This window comes from Cervus canadensis, chromosome 15, assembly GCF_019320065.1.
Source record: "Cervus canadensis isolate Bull #8, Minnesota chromosome 15, ASM1932006v1, whole genome shotgun sequence".
Taxonomy (NCBI): domain Eukaryota; kingdom Metazoa; phylum Chordata; class Mammalia; order Artiodactyla; family Cervidae; genus Cervus; species Cervus canadensis.
Window position 1 is genome coordinate 15,931,332 of NC_057400.1, and position 13,897 is coordinate 15,945,228.

The 13,897-nt window shown below is 35.4% G+C and overlaps 1 protein-coding gene across 2 annotated transcripts in view; it reads left to right on the plus strand.

Annotated features, from left to right (window-relative positions):
• The window catches only part of RAB3GAP1 (RAB3 GTPase activating protein catalytic subunit 1), a 96,383-nt gene that overhangs the window by 58,935 nt on the left and 23,551 nt on the right, over positions 1-13,897 (plus strand). For both annotated transcript variants that reach the window (XM_043487601.1, XM_043487602.1), the window contains exons 11-17: positions 390-463; positions 2,998-3,090; positions 3,509-3,678; positions 5,880-5,969; positions 6,979-7,151; positions 8,496-8,550; positions 9,397-9,768. In XM_043487601.1, coding sequence (XP_043343536.1) covers positions 390-463; positions 2,998-3,090; positions 3,509-3,678; positions 5,880-5,969; positions 6,979-7,151; positions 8,496-8,550; positions 9,397-9,768 — 1,027 coding nt within the window. The remainder of the gene's footprint in view (positions 1-389; positions 464-2,997; positions 3,091-3,508; positions 3,679-5,879; positions 5,970-6,978; positions 7,152-8,495; positions 8,551-9,396; positions 9,769-13,897) is intronic.

The following is a 13,897-nucleotide window of genomic DNA, read 5'->3' on the forward strand; positions in this document are numbered from 1 at the left end:
TAGTTTGTTCTGATTTTGATTTTTTTGTTTGTACTTTGTTGTCTAAGAATTTTGTCTTAAGGTTTTGTTTTTAAAAACTCATCTAAATGGCCTTCTGCATGTGAATAGCAGTAAGTTTAAGAGAGGCAAAATGGATTGCTTGTCCTTCTATATAATGTTTTCATTAGACTGCATTTTGGTAAATTTATGAGCCTTGAAGATTGCTGCAAATAGGATCTTATGTTGTTCCCCCCCCCCCCAAGGAACTAGTGTCTTTTATTTTTTATTTTATTTTATTTTATTTATTTTTTCCATTTATTTTTATTAGTTGGAGGCTAATTACTTTACAATATTGTAGTGGTTTTTGCCATACATTGACATGAATCAGCCATTATCGTTTTGCATTTTAGTGATTTGGATCCTATGCAGGCTCCCCATTGGTCTGTTAGAGTTCGAAAAGCTGATAATCCTCAGTGTTTACTAGGTAAGATATTTATGTTCCTTTCCTGAAGTACCGCATATTTGTCTATTCTCCAGATGAGGAACACTGGATGTATTCTTTATACTTTATTTCACCTATCTGAAAACTTTTTTAAATTTTTTTACATTGTGACCTCCTTGGTTGACATCATTAAAAATTAATCTTTGTCAACAGCAGTGACTGTTTCTGGTTATTCCTAAATAATACGAGCAGACTTTCTCTTGTCATTTAGTTTTAACCAGTCTACACCTCAAAATTCTCTTATGTTTTCCCAGGATCTGAGTTTTATTTTCCTAATGCTTTATGTCACTTCTTTTTTTCCTTCTGTGGCATACTCTGCTTCTTCCATTCTGGCTAGTGGAACCCGTTTTGTCTTTTGTTATCCCTCTACACTTGCAGTATATGATAGGATGAACACTGAATTTGATGGTCTTATTAGATCCTTTCTGTAGGGCTCAGTACTGTATCTGCAGATATATTTTCTGATAGAGGTAAAGAGGTGTAAATAATCTTGTACATGTCATAGGGATATTTGAAGTGAGATAATAATATGTGAAAGTGAAAGTCACTCAGTCATGTCTGACTGTTTGCAACCCTGTTGACTATACAGTCCTTGGAATTCACCAGGCCAGAATACTGGAGTGGGTAGCCTTTCCCTTCTCTAGGGAATCTTCTCAACCCAAGGATCGAACCCAGGTCTCCTGCATTGCAGGCAGGTTCTTTACCAGCTGAGCCACAAGGGAAGTCCAAGAATACTGGAATGGGTAGCCTATCCCTTCTCCAGCAGATCTTCCTGACACAGGAATTGAACCAGGGTCTCCTGCATTGCAGGCAGATTCTTTACCAACTGAGCTATCAGGGAAACCCTGATATAATGTTATAGAAATATTATAGAAATGTTCTATAACATTTAGAACATATAGAACATTTCTATAACATTTTATAAATGTTATAACATTATAGAAATACTTTAAAAACTATCATTCACTCTTCAGGTCATAATTATTACATCCCATATCTAGAATTATCTTTCCCTTTCTGCTTTTGTAGATAATGTCTCTTTCATGAAGTCTTCTGAACTTCCTCCTCTTTCTACTCTTTTTCTCTCTTATATTTAGTGGATGTGAAAATTATTTTCTCCATATCTGTGTTCATCCATGCCACATTTATTTCATACAACCTGATATATTACCATTCAACTGATGGAGTTATTACTAAATATTTATTGATTAGAGTATTGGGGGTATTTCTGTAAAGCATTTTTTTACTGAGCTCTGTATCATTCATCATGTTATTCATTAAATGCTAATTAGTGTTTAGATATATAAGGTAAAATTCCTGCCACTGGTATCTTTGTCTTGAGGTATAGGGAAGTAGTGAGGCTTCCCTGGTGGCTCAGTGGTAAAGAATCTGCCAGTCAATGCAGGAGACGCTGAAGACGTGTGTTTGATCCCTGGGTTGGGACGATGCCCTGGAGAATGAAATGCCTACCCACTAGTATTCTTGCCTGGGAAACTCCATGGGCAGAGGAGCCTGGCAGGCTTCCCAGGAGGTTGCAGAGAGTCAGACACAACTTGGTGATTAAAACAATACGAAAATTGGGAGGTAGGTAGACGGGTGATACGAAATGTTTTAGAGTTGGATAGACCTTGTTTTAAATCCTAGATTCACCAACTTCATGAGAAAAGATACTATTTATCTTATTCAGGCCAATAGTAAGTGCTTAATATTACTACATCCAATTACTTTTCCTTTCATTCTAGAAGGAATTATAAGAAAAACTTTTACTATCCTGGGACACAGAGGGAAAGTAAAAGCAAGGCTACCTTTGAAATGGGATTAATTTTTAGCATTGGGTAGAGAAACTGAATGGTTCTTTTTCTTTCCTTTTTTTTTTTTGGTCAAACTTAATGCATTTTTATGACCAGAATTGCAACAAGAGTGGCAAATGTCTCTCATTTTTTTTTACACTGGGTCAAGACTAATCTCATCACCTTGCTCAGATGTCAACCTCTTGACTGGAAGGGCAGGTAGATCATGCAACAGTTCAGTTTTTTTTTTTTTTTAATTTTTATTAGAATATAGTTGCTTTATAATGTGTTTCTGTTGTTCAGCATAGTGAATCAGTTACATGTATACATATATCTCTTTTTAAAATTTCTTTCCTACTTAGGTCAGTGCAGAGCACTGAGTAGAGTTCCCTTGAATGTTTTTTTTCTGCCATATGTTGAAAGTGAAAGTGAAATCGCTAAGTCATGTCTGACTCTTTGCGACTCTGTGGACTATAGCCTGCCAGGCTCCTCCATCCATGGGATTTTCCAGGCAAGAATACTGGAGTGGGTTGCCATTTCCTCTCCAGGAGATCTTCCCAACCCAGGGGTTGAACCCAGGTCTCCCTCACCACATAGTCTACCATCTGAGCCACCAGGGAAGCAATGTGTTAGTTAATAGCTTTTGTGAAAAGACATGTACCTTTATTTATAGGACTGACTTCTTTCAGTTACATTTCAAAAACGAGTAACATTTTTTCTGTGTAGGTGATTTTGTCACTGAATTTTTTAAAATTTGCCGTCGAAAGGAGTCAACTGATGAGATTCTTGGACGATCCACATTTGAGGAAGAAGGGAGAGGTGACTTAACTTTTTCTCTTTTTTAAAGTTATTTTCAAATGTCTTAACTCCTTCACATTTTCCAGCAACTTTTCATCTATTTTTCTCATTCAGGTTATATTAGGGAATCAAGTTTTGATGAACTAAACAGCTACCATTTTCTCTTGGCTATACCCTGAGCCTAAAACATTGTGTGATTAACAAGAAAATGTAAGATATTTTTAAAAATAGAGTTTTAGAGGTTTATTTTTGAAGTTCCTGGGCAGAAATTGTTACACCTTTGTTAATCATGCATCCATATAAAGCTAAACATGTGTATTAATGAAAAGTCACTGATGAAAAGGGTGACTAAAGTATTCTGTATAGTCATCAGTTTATTCATCACTTTAACCTGCTAGGTTGGTGATGTAATATGTATTCATTTTTATTCTTTTTATAGAAATTGCTGATATAACTCATGCTTTGTCAAAGTTGACAGAGCCTGCACCGGTTCCAATTCATAAATTATCAGTCTCTAACATGGTGCACACCGCAAAGAAGAAAATACGGAAGCACAGAGGTGTAGAAGAATCACCACTGAATAATGATGTCCTCAATACTATTCTCTTGGTAACTAAATGTAATGTTTTTATGTGTCTGTATGCGCACTCATTTATTATCTATACAGTTCCATCTGTGTGGCAGGTACTGAATGGGGATATAAAATGAGTAAAACACAGTCTCCACATTCAGAGTTGCCACTGGTGTAGTGGGAATAAGAAAAATGAACAGTAATTACAATACCATGTTACATGTAAGAATTCTGGCAAAGGGCCTGTGAGAACACAGCAGAGGGCGCATCTGTCTGTCTGAGCAGTGGGAATCAGGGAAAGCTTCATAAAGAGGGGACAATTGACAATTAGTCATAATTGGATTAAGGTTTAGAAGTGGACGAATTGCAGAGGCCTGAGAGAGCATGTCGGACAATCTGGTAGATGGCAGGGTACTTCCCAGAGGGCTCAGGGTTGAGACTGGAGAGTAGGTGGTGAAGTGCTTGCTGAGCATGGGACTTCATCTTACAGTTTAATGCCATTTAAAGCAGAAGGTTGACATGATCAAAACGGTACTCTCGAAAACTTGATAGCAAGTACTAGAGGGGGCTAGGATGTCTCCTAGGCATAGGCTGGTGGAACAGGTCCAGCCCAGGAACCATATACACCAGGGTTAATCCTGGTTTATTGTTTGACTTTGAACAAGCCATTTAATTTCAGTTTCTTCCTCTGAAGTGAATCTATTAAAAGCCTGTGAGGTTGTTGGATGGATTAAAGGACCTTCTGTTACACTGGTATTTAATAGACCTTTGCTAAATGGTAGCTATTCTTACTATAATTGTAGTTACAGTCTTACTTCTGACAACCTGTGCATTAAGACATTCTTGGGAAAAAACCTGTAAGAATAGTACAATGAAAAGAATATAGAACTTGAAAACTTGAAGTTAATTTTAGCCCTGCTGTTTATCTGAGAAAGACTTTTAGCCAGATTTTTAGTTTGTTTATTTGTAAGAGATGTGAGCACTGATACATAGCTCACGTAGTGGTATGAAAATAGGATATGGTGTATAAATGTGCTTAGTAGTGGAGGTTGACACTTGGTTGTTCCTCTCCTTAAGAAGAAAAATCTCTTCAACGTGTTCTGTAGTACATGGCAAAGTATGCAAAGGAATTACAAGTCAGCGGTACCACAGAACACTTGGGGAGATTAGTGATTAAAGGATTGAAAATAAATTTCTGTAGAGATGGCCCCTTCTTAAGGATAGATCCTTAAGAGATTTTATTCCAATTATGTAGCTCAGTTGTATGCACTGCAATTTTTTTTTTAACTACTTTGCACACCCTCACATATGCACCCTCACCCTCACATAAATCCTCACATGTGTTAACAGAAATCATGTAGGGAAGATTTATCAGTCATTATAGGCTTAGTCTGCTTCCCACTTTCTATAAGTATTTCGTGAGATAAAATTATGGGTCTTTAATGTCATACTTGTAGCATTTCATATATGAAAACCTGTGGGTTGTATTTCTCTATGGAGCCTCACAAGTGTTTGGGTGTTTAAATTTTTTCTTTTATAATTTTATCTATTTAATAATAGCACTTTAAAAAAAATTTAATGACCTTGGATGAGCCTGAAATCATAGCGCACAGATTTTGTGCGCTATGCACAGATTCTGGTTTTGCATTCTGTGAATTAAACAATTCACAGAACCTGGTGGTTACATTTAAGAAAATAACGATAACCCTATATGCAAAACGGAAAAAGAGACACAGAAATACAGAACAGACTTTTGAACTCTGTGGGAGAATGTGAGGGTGGGATATTTCAAAAGAACAGCATGTATACTATTTATGGTGAAACAGATCACCAGCCCAGGTGGGATGCATGAGACAAGTGCTCAGGGCTGGTACACTGGGAAGACCCAGAGGAATCGGGTGGAGAGGGAGGTGGGAGGGGGGATCGGGATGGGGAATACATGTAAATCTATGGCTGATTCATATCAATGTATGGCAAAAAAAAAAAAATTAAAAAAAAAAGGAAAGAAAAAAAATAATTAAATTAAATAAAAATAAAATTGACTAGCGACTCTGTTTTTTGGAGAAAAATAGAAAATATTTGAGATAGTGTAGAACCAACTGGCCAGTACAGTAAGAGCATTCTCATTGTTTTAAAAACACAACTGTTAAGATGTCAAATGGTGTTTATAAGAGTTACAAGAGTCTGCAAAGTAAGAAATTTCATTGAAAATGTGATTATTTTCTTTCTTTCCCATAAGTTCTTATTCCCTGATGCTGCTTCTGAGAAACCATTAGATGGGACTTCTTCAACAGACAACAGTAATCCTCCACTAGAGAGTGAAGAATATGTAAGTTAATTAATGTTAAATGTTTAAAATGCATTGAGTTTCTAGGGATTTTGCTATATTTCTAGCAACAGTCATGAAATTTACTTCACAACAATGACTACTGAAAACAGTTTTATATGTCTATACCTGTCATTTAAGCTCTTCCTCAGTTTAATAAAGACTTGGATGAGGAAAACATGATAATTTTCTAGCATTCACTATAAAACTTTCTCTGTTGTGAAATAAGGATCTTTTTATTGTAAAAATCACCTTAGGAAAACTTGAGTGAAGATCATGGCCTCCATTCAGTGACCTACTATAAAACGTTAACATAGATACATATTTGGGTAAAAGAAGTTTTCTGGAAATAATAAAAAAATATACTGTGTATGGTTAATAGGATATCCTTCAATTTAAACTTTTCATAAGTCATCAAATTTATGTTTTGCAATGGATTCTTCTTTGTATTTCAGAACTAGACAGAGAGTAGAAAATTCTTTAATGAAGTAATGTGTAAAATGAAGTAAAATGTTTATGTTTTCCTTTTTGAAGTCTTTGATAAATTGAGAAATAAGTTTAAATGACTGATGTAGAGATATATCAAATTGTTAACAATACTGTTAGGAAGTAATTTCATGAAGTGAGAAGGAAAAGCAGGGCTTTACATTTTTCATTTATACATCTCTGATTTTATGTTTTTGATTTTGGCAGGTGTGTATTCATTTGTAATTATAAGATCTCTATAACACATGAAATTTAGAGTATATCTTAAAGATTTCACAAAAGAAACTGAAAGCTGTACCTTTAGCCTCACTAAAATATAGTGTCATTTTTTGATCCTTATAAAGATCTTGAAAACATGGAGCTGCCTAAGAACAATATAGGCAATAATGTTTTAGACATTTGATAAAAGCCTGGCTGTTAGGATAGATTAATTTCAGGTATTAAAATCTCTGCCTACACAGTTTCTGATTATACATGTAAATGTATTGTTAACAAGTTTTTTTTGTTTCTATTTTGTTAAATTTAGAATCTCTACAATCAGTTCAAATCTGCACCGTCTGATAGTTTAACATACAAGTTGGCTTTGTGTCTTTGTATGATCAATTTCTACCATGGAGGACTGAAAGGAGTGGCACATCTCTGGCAGGAATTTGTTCTTGAAATGCGTTTCAGATGGGAAAACAACTTTCTGATTCCAGGGTAATAATTTCAATTCCTGATTGTAGAGATAGGATTTTTATTTGTTCACAAAATTTGACTTCTGACTCATTAATTCTCCTCTTGTAGGAAATCTGCCCCAAGAAAATGATAAGAAACTTAGGATATGATTTCTGTTCATTGGTATTCACTGCAGCAAATTTATAATAGGAAGGAAAAGTTACTCTAAGTATCAGACATTGAGTTCAGTCGCTCAGTTGTCTCTGACTCTTTGTGACCCCATGAACTGCAGCATGCCAGACTTCCCTGTCCATCACCAACTCCCGGAGCCTACTCAAATTCATGTCCATCGGGTCGGTGATGCCATCTGTCTCATCCTCTGTCGTCCTCTTCTCCTCCCGCCTTAGATCTTTCCCAGCATCAGGGTCTTTTCCAATAAAGAGTGTTTAAATAAATCATCATGTATTTCTATAATGGGAAGTTTTTTTCCAAGAATCCCTCTTAACATAGAAGATGATCATAATATTTGTAGTAAAGTAGACTGTAGTGTTATGTATACAGTGCTTTCAACTATGCTGATAGAGAATATTAGAAAATAGAATATATATAGAAATATGTATAGAAAAATAATTGGAAAGAAATATAACCAAATGTTAACAATGGTTTAGTTGGAGGGAAAACATCTTTAGAGTTCAGAAGTTTGGATATTAAATATTACCTATAATTTTTTTTATATAGCTCATGTTGACATTTCACTTAAAGAGTTTAGCATATATGTTGAAACTGTGTAGGTTACTGTTCATTTGCCCATCCTACTCAAACTAAGGGAGGAAAATAATGATATTGGTAATACAAAATGGTAACTGATCCAAAAATGTTTACTCCTAAGTCATTTGCCAGCCTCTACTTAGCTGGATTCTCTCTTGGCTAATTACTGGGAACCACCTCATTTAGATTAGAGGAAATCCAGGCTCCCTTCAGCAAAAGAGAGGTGGAGATCAGTGATTTTTATATTGAGAATCTACCGTGATGATTGAGAACTGAATAAATAGTATAACTTCTTTTGTAGTGTTTGAAAGACTGCATGCTAGCTACTTCCTAGGGTGGATTTCAAGGCTTTAAGTTTTTAGTTTCTGTTAGCTTGAGAGCTATCACTACTTTTGTCTGTTGTGTTTTGTCTATTGTACTTGCTATTGGTAAATTATGGACTAGGAGAATAAAACACATTTTGATCTTTTAATTTTATTTGCTCCATCTAAGTTGCCTAATCTGTAGAAGTCTAGTTTTGCTTTCTTATCTATGTGGCTTAAATATATGGTGGTATAAAAATATGCATATCTGAAGCAATTCTACTGATAAGCTTTTTTCTAATACTTTATTTGATAGATTAGCAAGTGGACCCCCAGATCTAAGATGCTGTTTACTGCATCAGAAGCTACAGGTAAAAATTTCCCAGTGGCAGTATATAATTTGTGACAGTGGTTAGGTCAAGTTATTCTGACATTAAATGTAATAATAGATTATAGGCTGTTCTCATTGTGCTGCTGTAGGTTACGTAAGTCACTGTCTTTCACACCAAGGTCCAGGGAAAGGGTGGAGACTGAAAATAAAATATTCAGGCAGTGGGTAAATTTTTACTGTACCTGTCACTGGCGGAACAGCAATTTCCTCAGTCCTTGTCCTTGCAAAGGAAAAAATTCATTCGAGAGATATAAAGCAGTTTTAAGCAGCAGGAGTTTTATTAAGCAAAGAGAAAATAAGCTCCCATGAAAGGATGAGAATGGGCTATCTAGAAACCAGAAAGTGCCCTGAAGTGGGGGTCGGGTTGGTTTTTTCAGAGTGGTGGAAATTCTCTTCCTGTGTCTTGTGTTGTTTGACAAGTTGATTGACGCTTTAGCTTATATAACCTGTATCCTTGTGCACAGGTGCTTACCCATGAGCACCCACGCAAAGCCCACAGAGGGCGGGCAAAAACTGCAATGCTGCTTTGTTACAAACACAGTGTAATGAGCCCTGGGTTACTTTGAGTCACCTTTCAGGTCTTGGTGCACCTGTGCCAACCTGTGCTGGCAGTTTTTGTCTAGCTTGCTTCTAATAAGGCTGGAAACTTAGGGGTCCTGGAACCACAAAAGCAAGGATCTCTGGGTATATTCTGATCACCAGTGTCCAGGGAGGGGAAGGAAGGATAACTCTGTCCAGAATATGGCTGGGACCCATGCATGTCTGACTAACAATTCATATATAATAATAACTATAATAATAATAATTTTGTTTCTCTTTCCTTAAGATGTTAAATTGTTGTATTGAAAGAAAGAAGGCACGTGATGAGGGGAGAAAGACAAGTCCTTCAGATAATGTGACTAGTACATATTCAGGGGATGCTGGAAAATCTGGAGATCAGCTGGGGCCAGATAATCTGAGAGAGACAGATAAGGACAAAGGAGAGGTGGGAAAATCATGGGATTCTTGGAGTGACAGCGAGGAAGAGTTTTTTGAATGCCTAAGTGATACTGAAGAACTTAAGGGAAATGGACAAGAGAGTGGCAAAAAAGGAGGACCTAAGGAGATGGCAAGTTTAAAGCCAGAAGGACGACTCCATCAGCATGGGAAACTCACACTGCTACATAATGGAGAACCTCTCTACATTCCAGTGACCCAGGTGGGACAGGGACTGGTTCTTTAACTTGTATTTTTGTTGTTGTTATTGTTGTTTATATAACTTTATCTTAGTAGGAGATGATTGCTTTGGATAAAGGCACTTCTTTAAACAGTCTGTGTCTAAAGATCTATAGATTTGAAATCTAAATAAACTATTGGGATTTTTAGGTCTATTATTTGTGCTACTGAGAAATGTTTTGAAGTTTCAGTAGATAGTACTTCATCATGTATATGGTGACCTGTTATTTCTTCGGGTGTTTAAAAAAACAAAATCCAAAAATATTGGTGGGAAGAACAAAAGTAAAAATGCTTGATTTATGTAATTAGTTCTTATCTGTTCAATATGTAGTTTGAACACATTTTATACCATTAGGAAGTGGAATAGCAGCAGCTCAAGACCTAAGGAAGAGCAATGGTTTTTGGGTTTTTTGGGGTTTTTTTTGCATAGGTAATAAGTGAATATATTTTATTGTGAAAATCTCAGTCTAGAAAAAGTGAAAGTTACTACCCATTAATTCCAGTTCTTATCTGTAGAAATAACCGTTATTATTGGTTTGGGTTATAGTTTTTTATACCTATTTCTATGGATTGATGTATATACACGTATGCATATGGTACGTAGTTTTGTGGATTTTTAAAAATCTGTGTATTGATATGTAGCTTTTTAACCTAAAAGCTTGAAGATCTCTTCGTGTCATTACATATAGATCTACTTCATCTCTTTAATTGCTGTACATGGAAGAGCCATAGTTTATTTTAACTCTTCCTATCTTAATGCCTAATATGTTATTTGAAGCTTATTGCTATTATCCTGCTGCAGTATAAATTCTTGTTTTTCAATATTATCTGTTTCACATATGAATGTTTCTCCAAGGGAGAAATGGAATTTCTAGATAAATATATAAGATATAAAATTCCTCTTCAAAAGGGCTGTACCTATTTTATACCCCATCATTGATGAGTATAGGAATAAGGGAATATTGCTATCTCCCCAACTTTCTTTTCACACTTCCTTCCTTCCTTCCATAAATATGTGTTGAGTACCTAGTATATGCCAGCCACTGTCTTGGGACTATAGGATTTTAGTAGCAAAATTATATAGTACATTTCTTGAGCTTGTGTTACTTGTATTCATATTTTATTTAATTTTTAATAAAAATCTGACATTATGAGTCATAAAAGATTTTGCCAATATGATGGGCAGAAGTGGTATCTCAATGTCCTAGATTGTATTTCCCTGATTTTTGGTGAACCTTAGTGTCTTTTTAATATGTTTACAGCTATCCTTTCCTATAAGTTGCATTCCATTTTTCTTTTAGGTTGATGTTCTATTCTTATTGATTTATATGAGTCCTTTGTATTTTAAATATAAATCATCTATTATATACATTGTATATGTTTTCTCCTAGTTATTTTAAAAACTTGTCTATTTACTTACCTATTGAGTTATAAATTATAACTAAAGTGCACAAAATTCAAGTGCATAGTTTGAATTTTTTCATATTTGGAGACCCATTAAACTACCACTCATATCAAGATACAGAAAATTCTCATCACCCTAGAATAGCAATGATCAATAGAACTTTCTTTGAAGATGAACATGAGTATTTTGTGCTCTCCAGCACTATAGCCATTATCTATATGTAGCTATTGAATACTTGAAATGTGGCTAGGGCACCTGAGAAACTGAATTTTTTATTTAATATAATTTCCTAAAATTTTAATAGCCAGATATACTGAATGCCATAGCCTAGTATTGCCCTCCAGGTTAACTGTTTTTCTAACTTTTATCAGCATAGGTTAGTTTTATCAGTTTTTGAATATCATCAATGAAATCATACTTTGCTTGCTCTTTGTGTATAAATGGAATTGTGTACACTTGTGTTGTGCATTTTTAACTACCGTCTATGAGATTCATCTACATCATTACATGAATCAATATTTGTGCATATTTTATTACTTTTATAGTATTCTATGAACATGCCACTCAATTCTTACAGTATATTGCATTCACCTGTTGGCTTCCCTGGTGGTTCAGTCGATAAAAGAGTCTGCCTGCAATGTGGGTTACCTGGGTTTGATTCCTGGGTTGGGAAGAACCCCTGGAGAAGGAAATGACAACCCACTCCAGAATTCTTGCTTGGAGAATTCCATGGACAGAGGAGTCCATGGGGTCACAAAGAGTCGGACACGACTCAGTGACTAGCTTTCACTATTTTCATTCACCTGTTGATGGAATTTGAGTTGTTTATAGCTAGAGTCATTCTAAATAAATGAACACTCTTATAAGTTGAATATTTCTTTTGGCTATATTCTTAAGAGTAGAATTGTTGGGTCATGTGGTAGTAATATGTTTGAACTTTAGTAGATACGGATAAACAGTCTCCCAGAGTGGTTGAATTAATTTATATTCCCTCCAACAATACAAAAATAATTGTGGCTTATGCCACATAATCACTTATAATTGGTTTGTCAGGGGTCCCAGCACCACTCCCAGGTTTGATGATTTGCTGGGAGGACTTATAGGACTCAGCTTATAGTCATGCTCACAGCTGTAACTTAATACAGCAAAGGGATGCAAAAAAAAATCAGAAAAAGGAAATGGCACATGGGACAAATTTCAGAGGATATCAAGCACAAGCTTCCAAGAGTCTCCTTGCAGTATAGTCAAACAAGATGCACTTAACTCCAACAATTGGTTGTGACCACATGTAAATGATGTCTACTAGGGAAACTTGTCAGGGGCTCAGTGGTCAGGGTTTTTATTGGGGCTGGTAACAATGGCACCTTCCCTAGCATGTGCCAAAATTCCAGATTCCCAAAAGGAAAAGTAGATGTTTAGCATAAACTATATTGTGTGCACAAAATTTAGGCATGTTGTTGTTGTTTAGTCTCTAAATCATGTTTGACTGTTTAGTGACCCCATGGATTGTGGGCCAACAGGCTCCTCTCTCCATGTGATATCTCAGGCAAGAATACTGGAATGAGTTGCCATTTCTTGCTCCAGGGGATCTTCCCAACCCAGGGATCAAACTGAGGTCTCCTGTGTCTTCTGCATTGCAGGAGGATTCTTTACCATGGAGCCACCAGGCATAATGAACTGTTTTTATCAGTTCTGAATATGGTGGGACTCTGCCAAAATCCGTGTTCCCAGAATCCAACCAAGCCAGCCAACTTTGCAAACAGGCCTTTCTGAGGAGAGTAATCTAAGGCCTGCTATGTTAACTCTTCTCTGCACACATTTTTTTTTTAAGGTGTTTTGTGATGCTTTAATGAAAGGAGATATATGCAATACATTTTTTCATTATTAAACAACTGTATGGAATTCACTAAAGAAATACCTCAACCACAAACATATAGCAAGGATAAAATAAAAGGAAATAAGTTATGGCACATAATTAATAAACAAAAGAAGATCTATTATTAATATTAGACATAGTATTTTAACACAAAGCAATATTTTAGATTGTTTACTACATAATATAAACAGAATAATACACAAATCACAGTTTAATAGATATGCAAGAAGAAATAATAAAACCAAAATCATAGCATGTGATTATAATATCCCCTTCTTATTTTTATTTTTTTAAACTTTTAATTGAAGGGTAATTTTTTTACTATGTTGTTGTTTTTATTTTTTTATGGTTTTTACAAATATTTTGTTTATTTAAATGAAACTGGTACAGACACTGTCCATTTAAAACCCATATCCCAGGCCAAAAAGTACAAATAAAGTCAAAAAGAGCAGTGTTCTGTTGTATACAGTTCTGCATGAATAACTTTAACTGCTGATGAAAACTAGATCTTTTCTGGGATCTTCTGACAAGATTTTTCTTTCATCCTAAAATGCTTTCTCTTCAGTGAAGCCATCTTTGGAGTTAGTCATTATTCTTTGTCATTTTGACTCCAACTGGATATTCCTCTTCTTTTGGCCCAGACCCTCAGATTTTAAAAGTAGCTTCAAGTTAAGGAAAGGTCATTTTCCACAGTTCTATTTTCCGAAAAGCTTCCATCTCCCACTGAAATTCATAGTCAGGAGTGAAACAATCACATGTTAGAACTTCAGGGCCAATTGGGAATTCATTAGGAACACTTGCATTAGTCAATCTTATTTATCACAAGCCTGC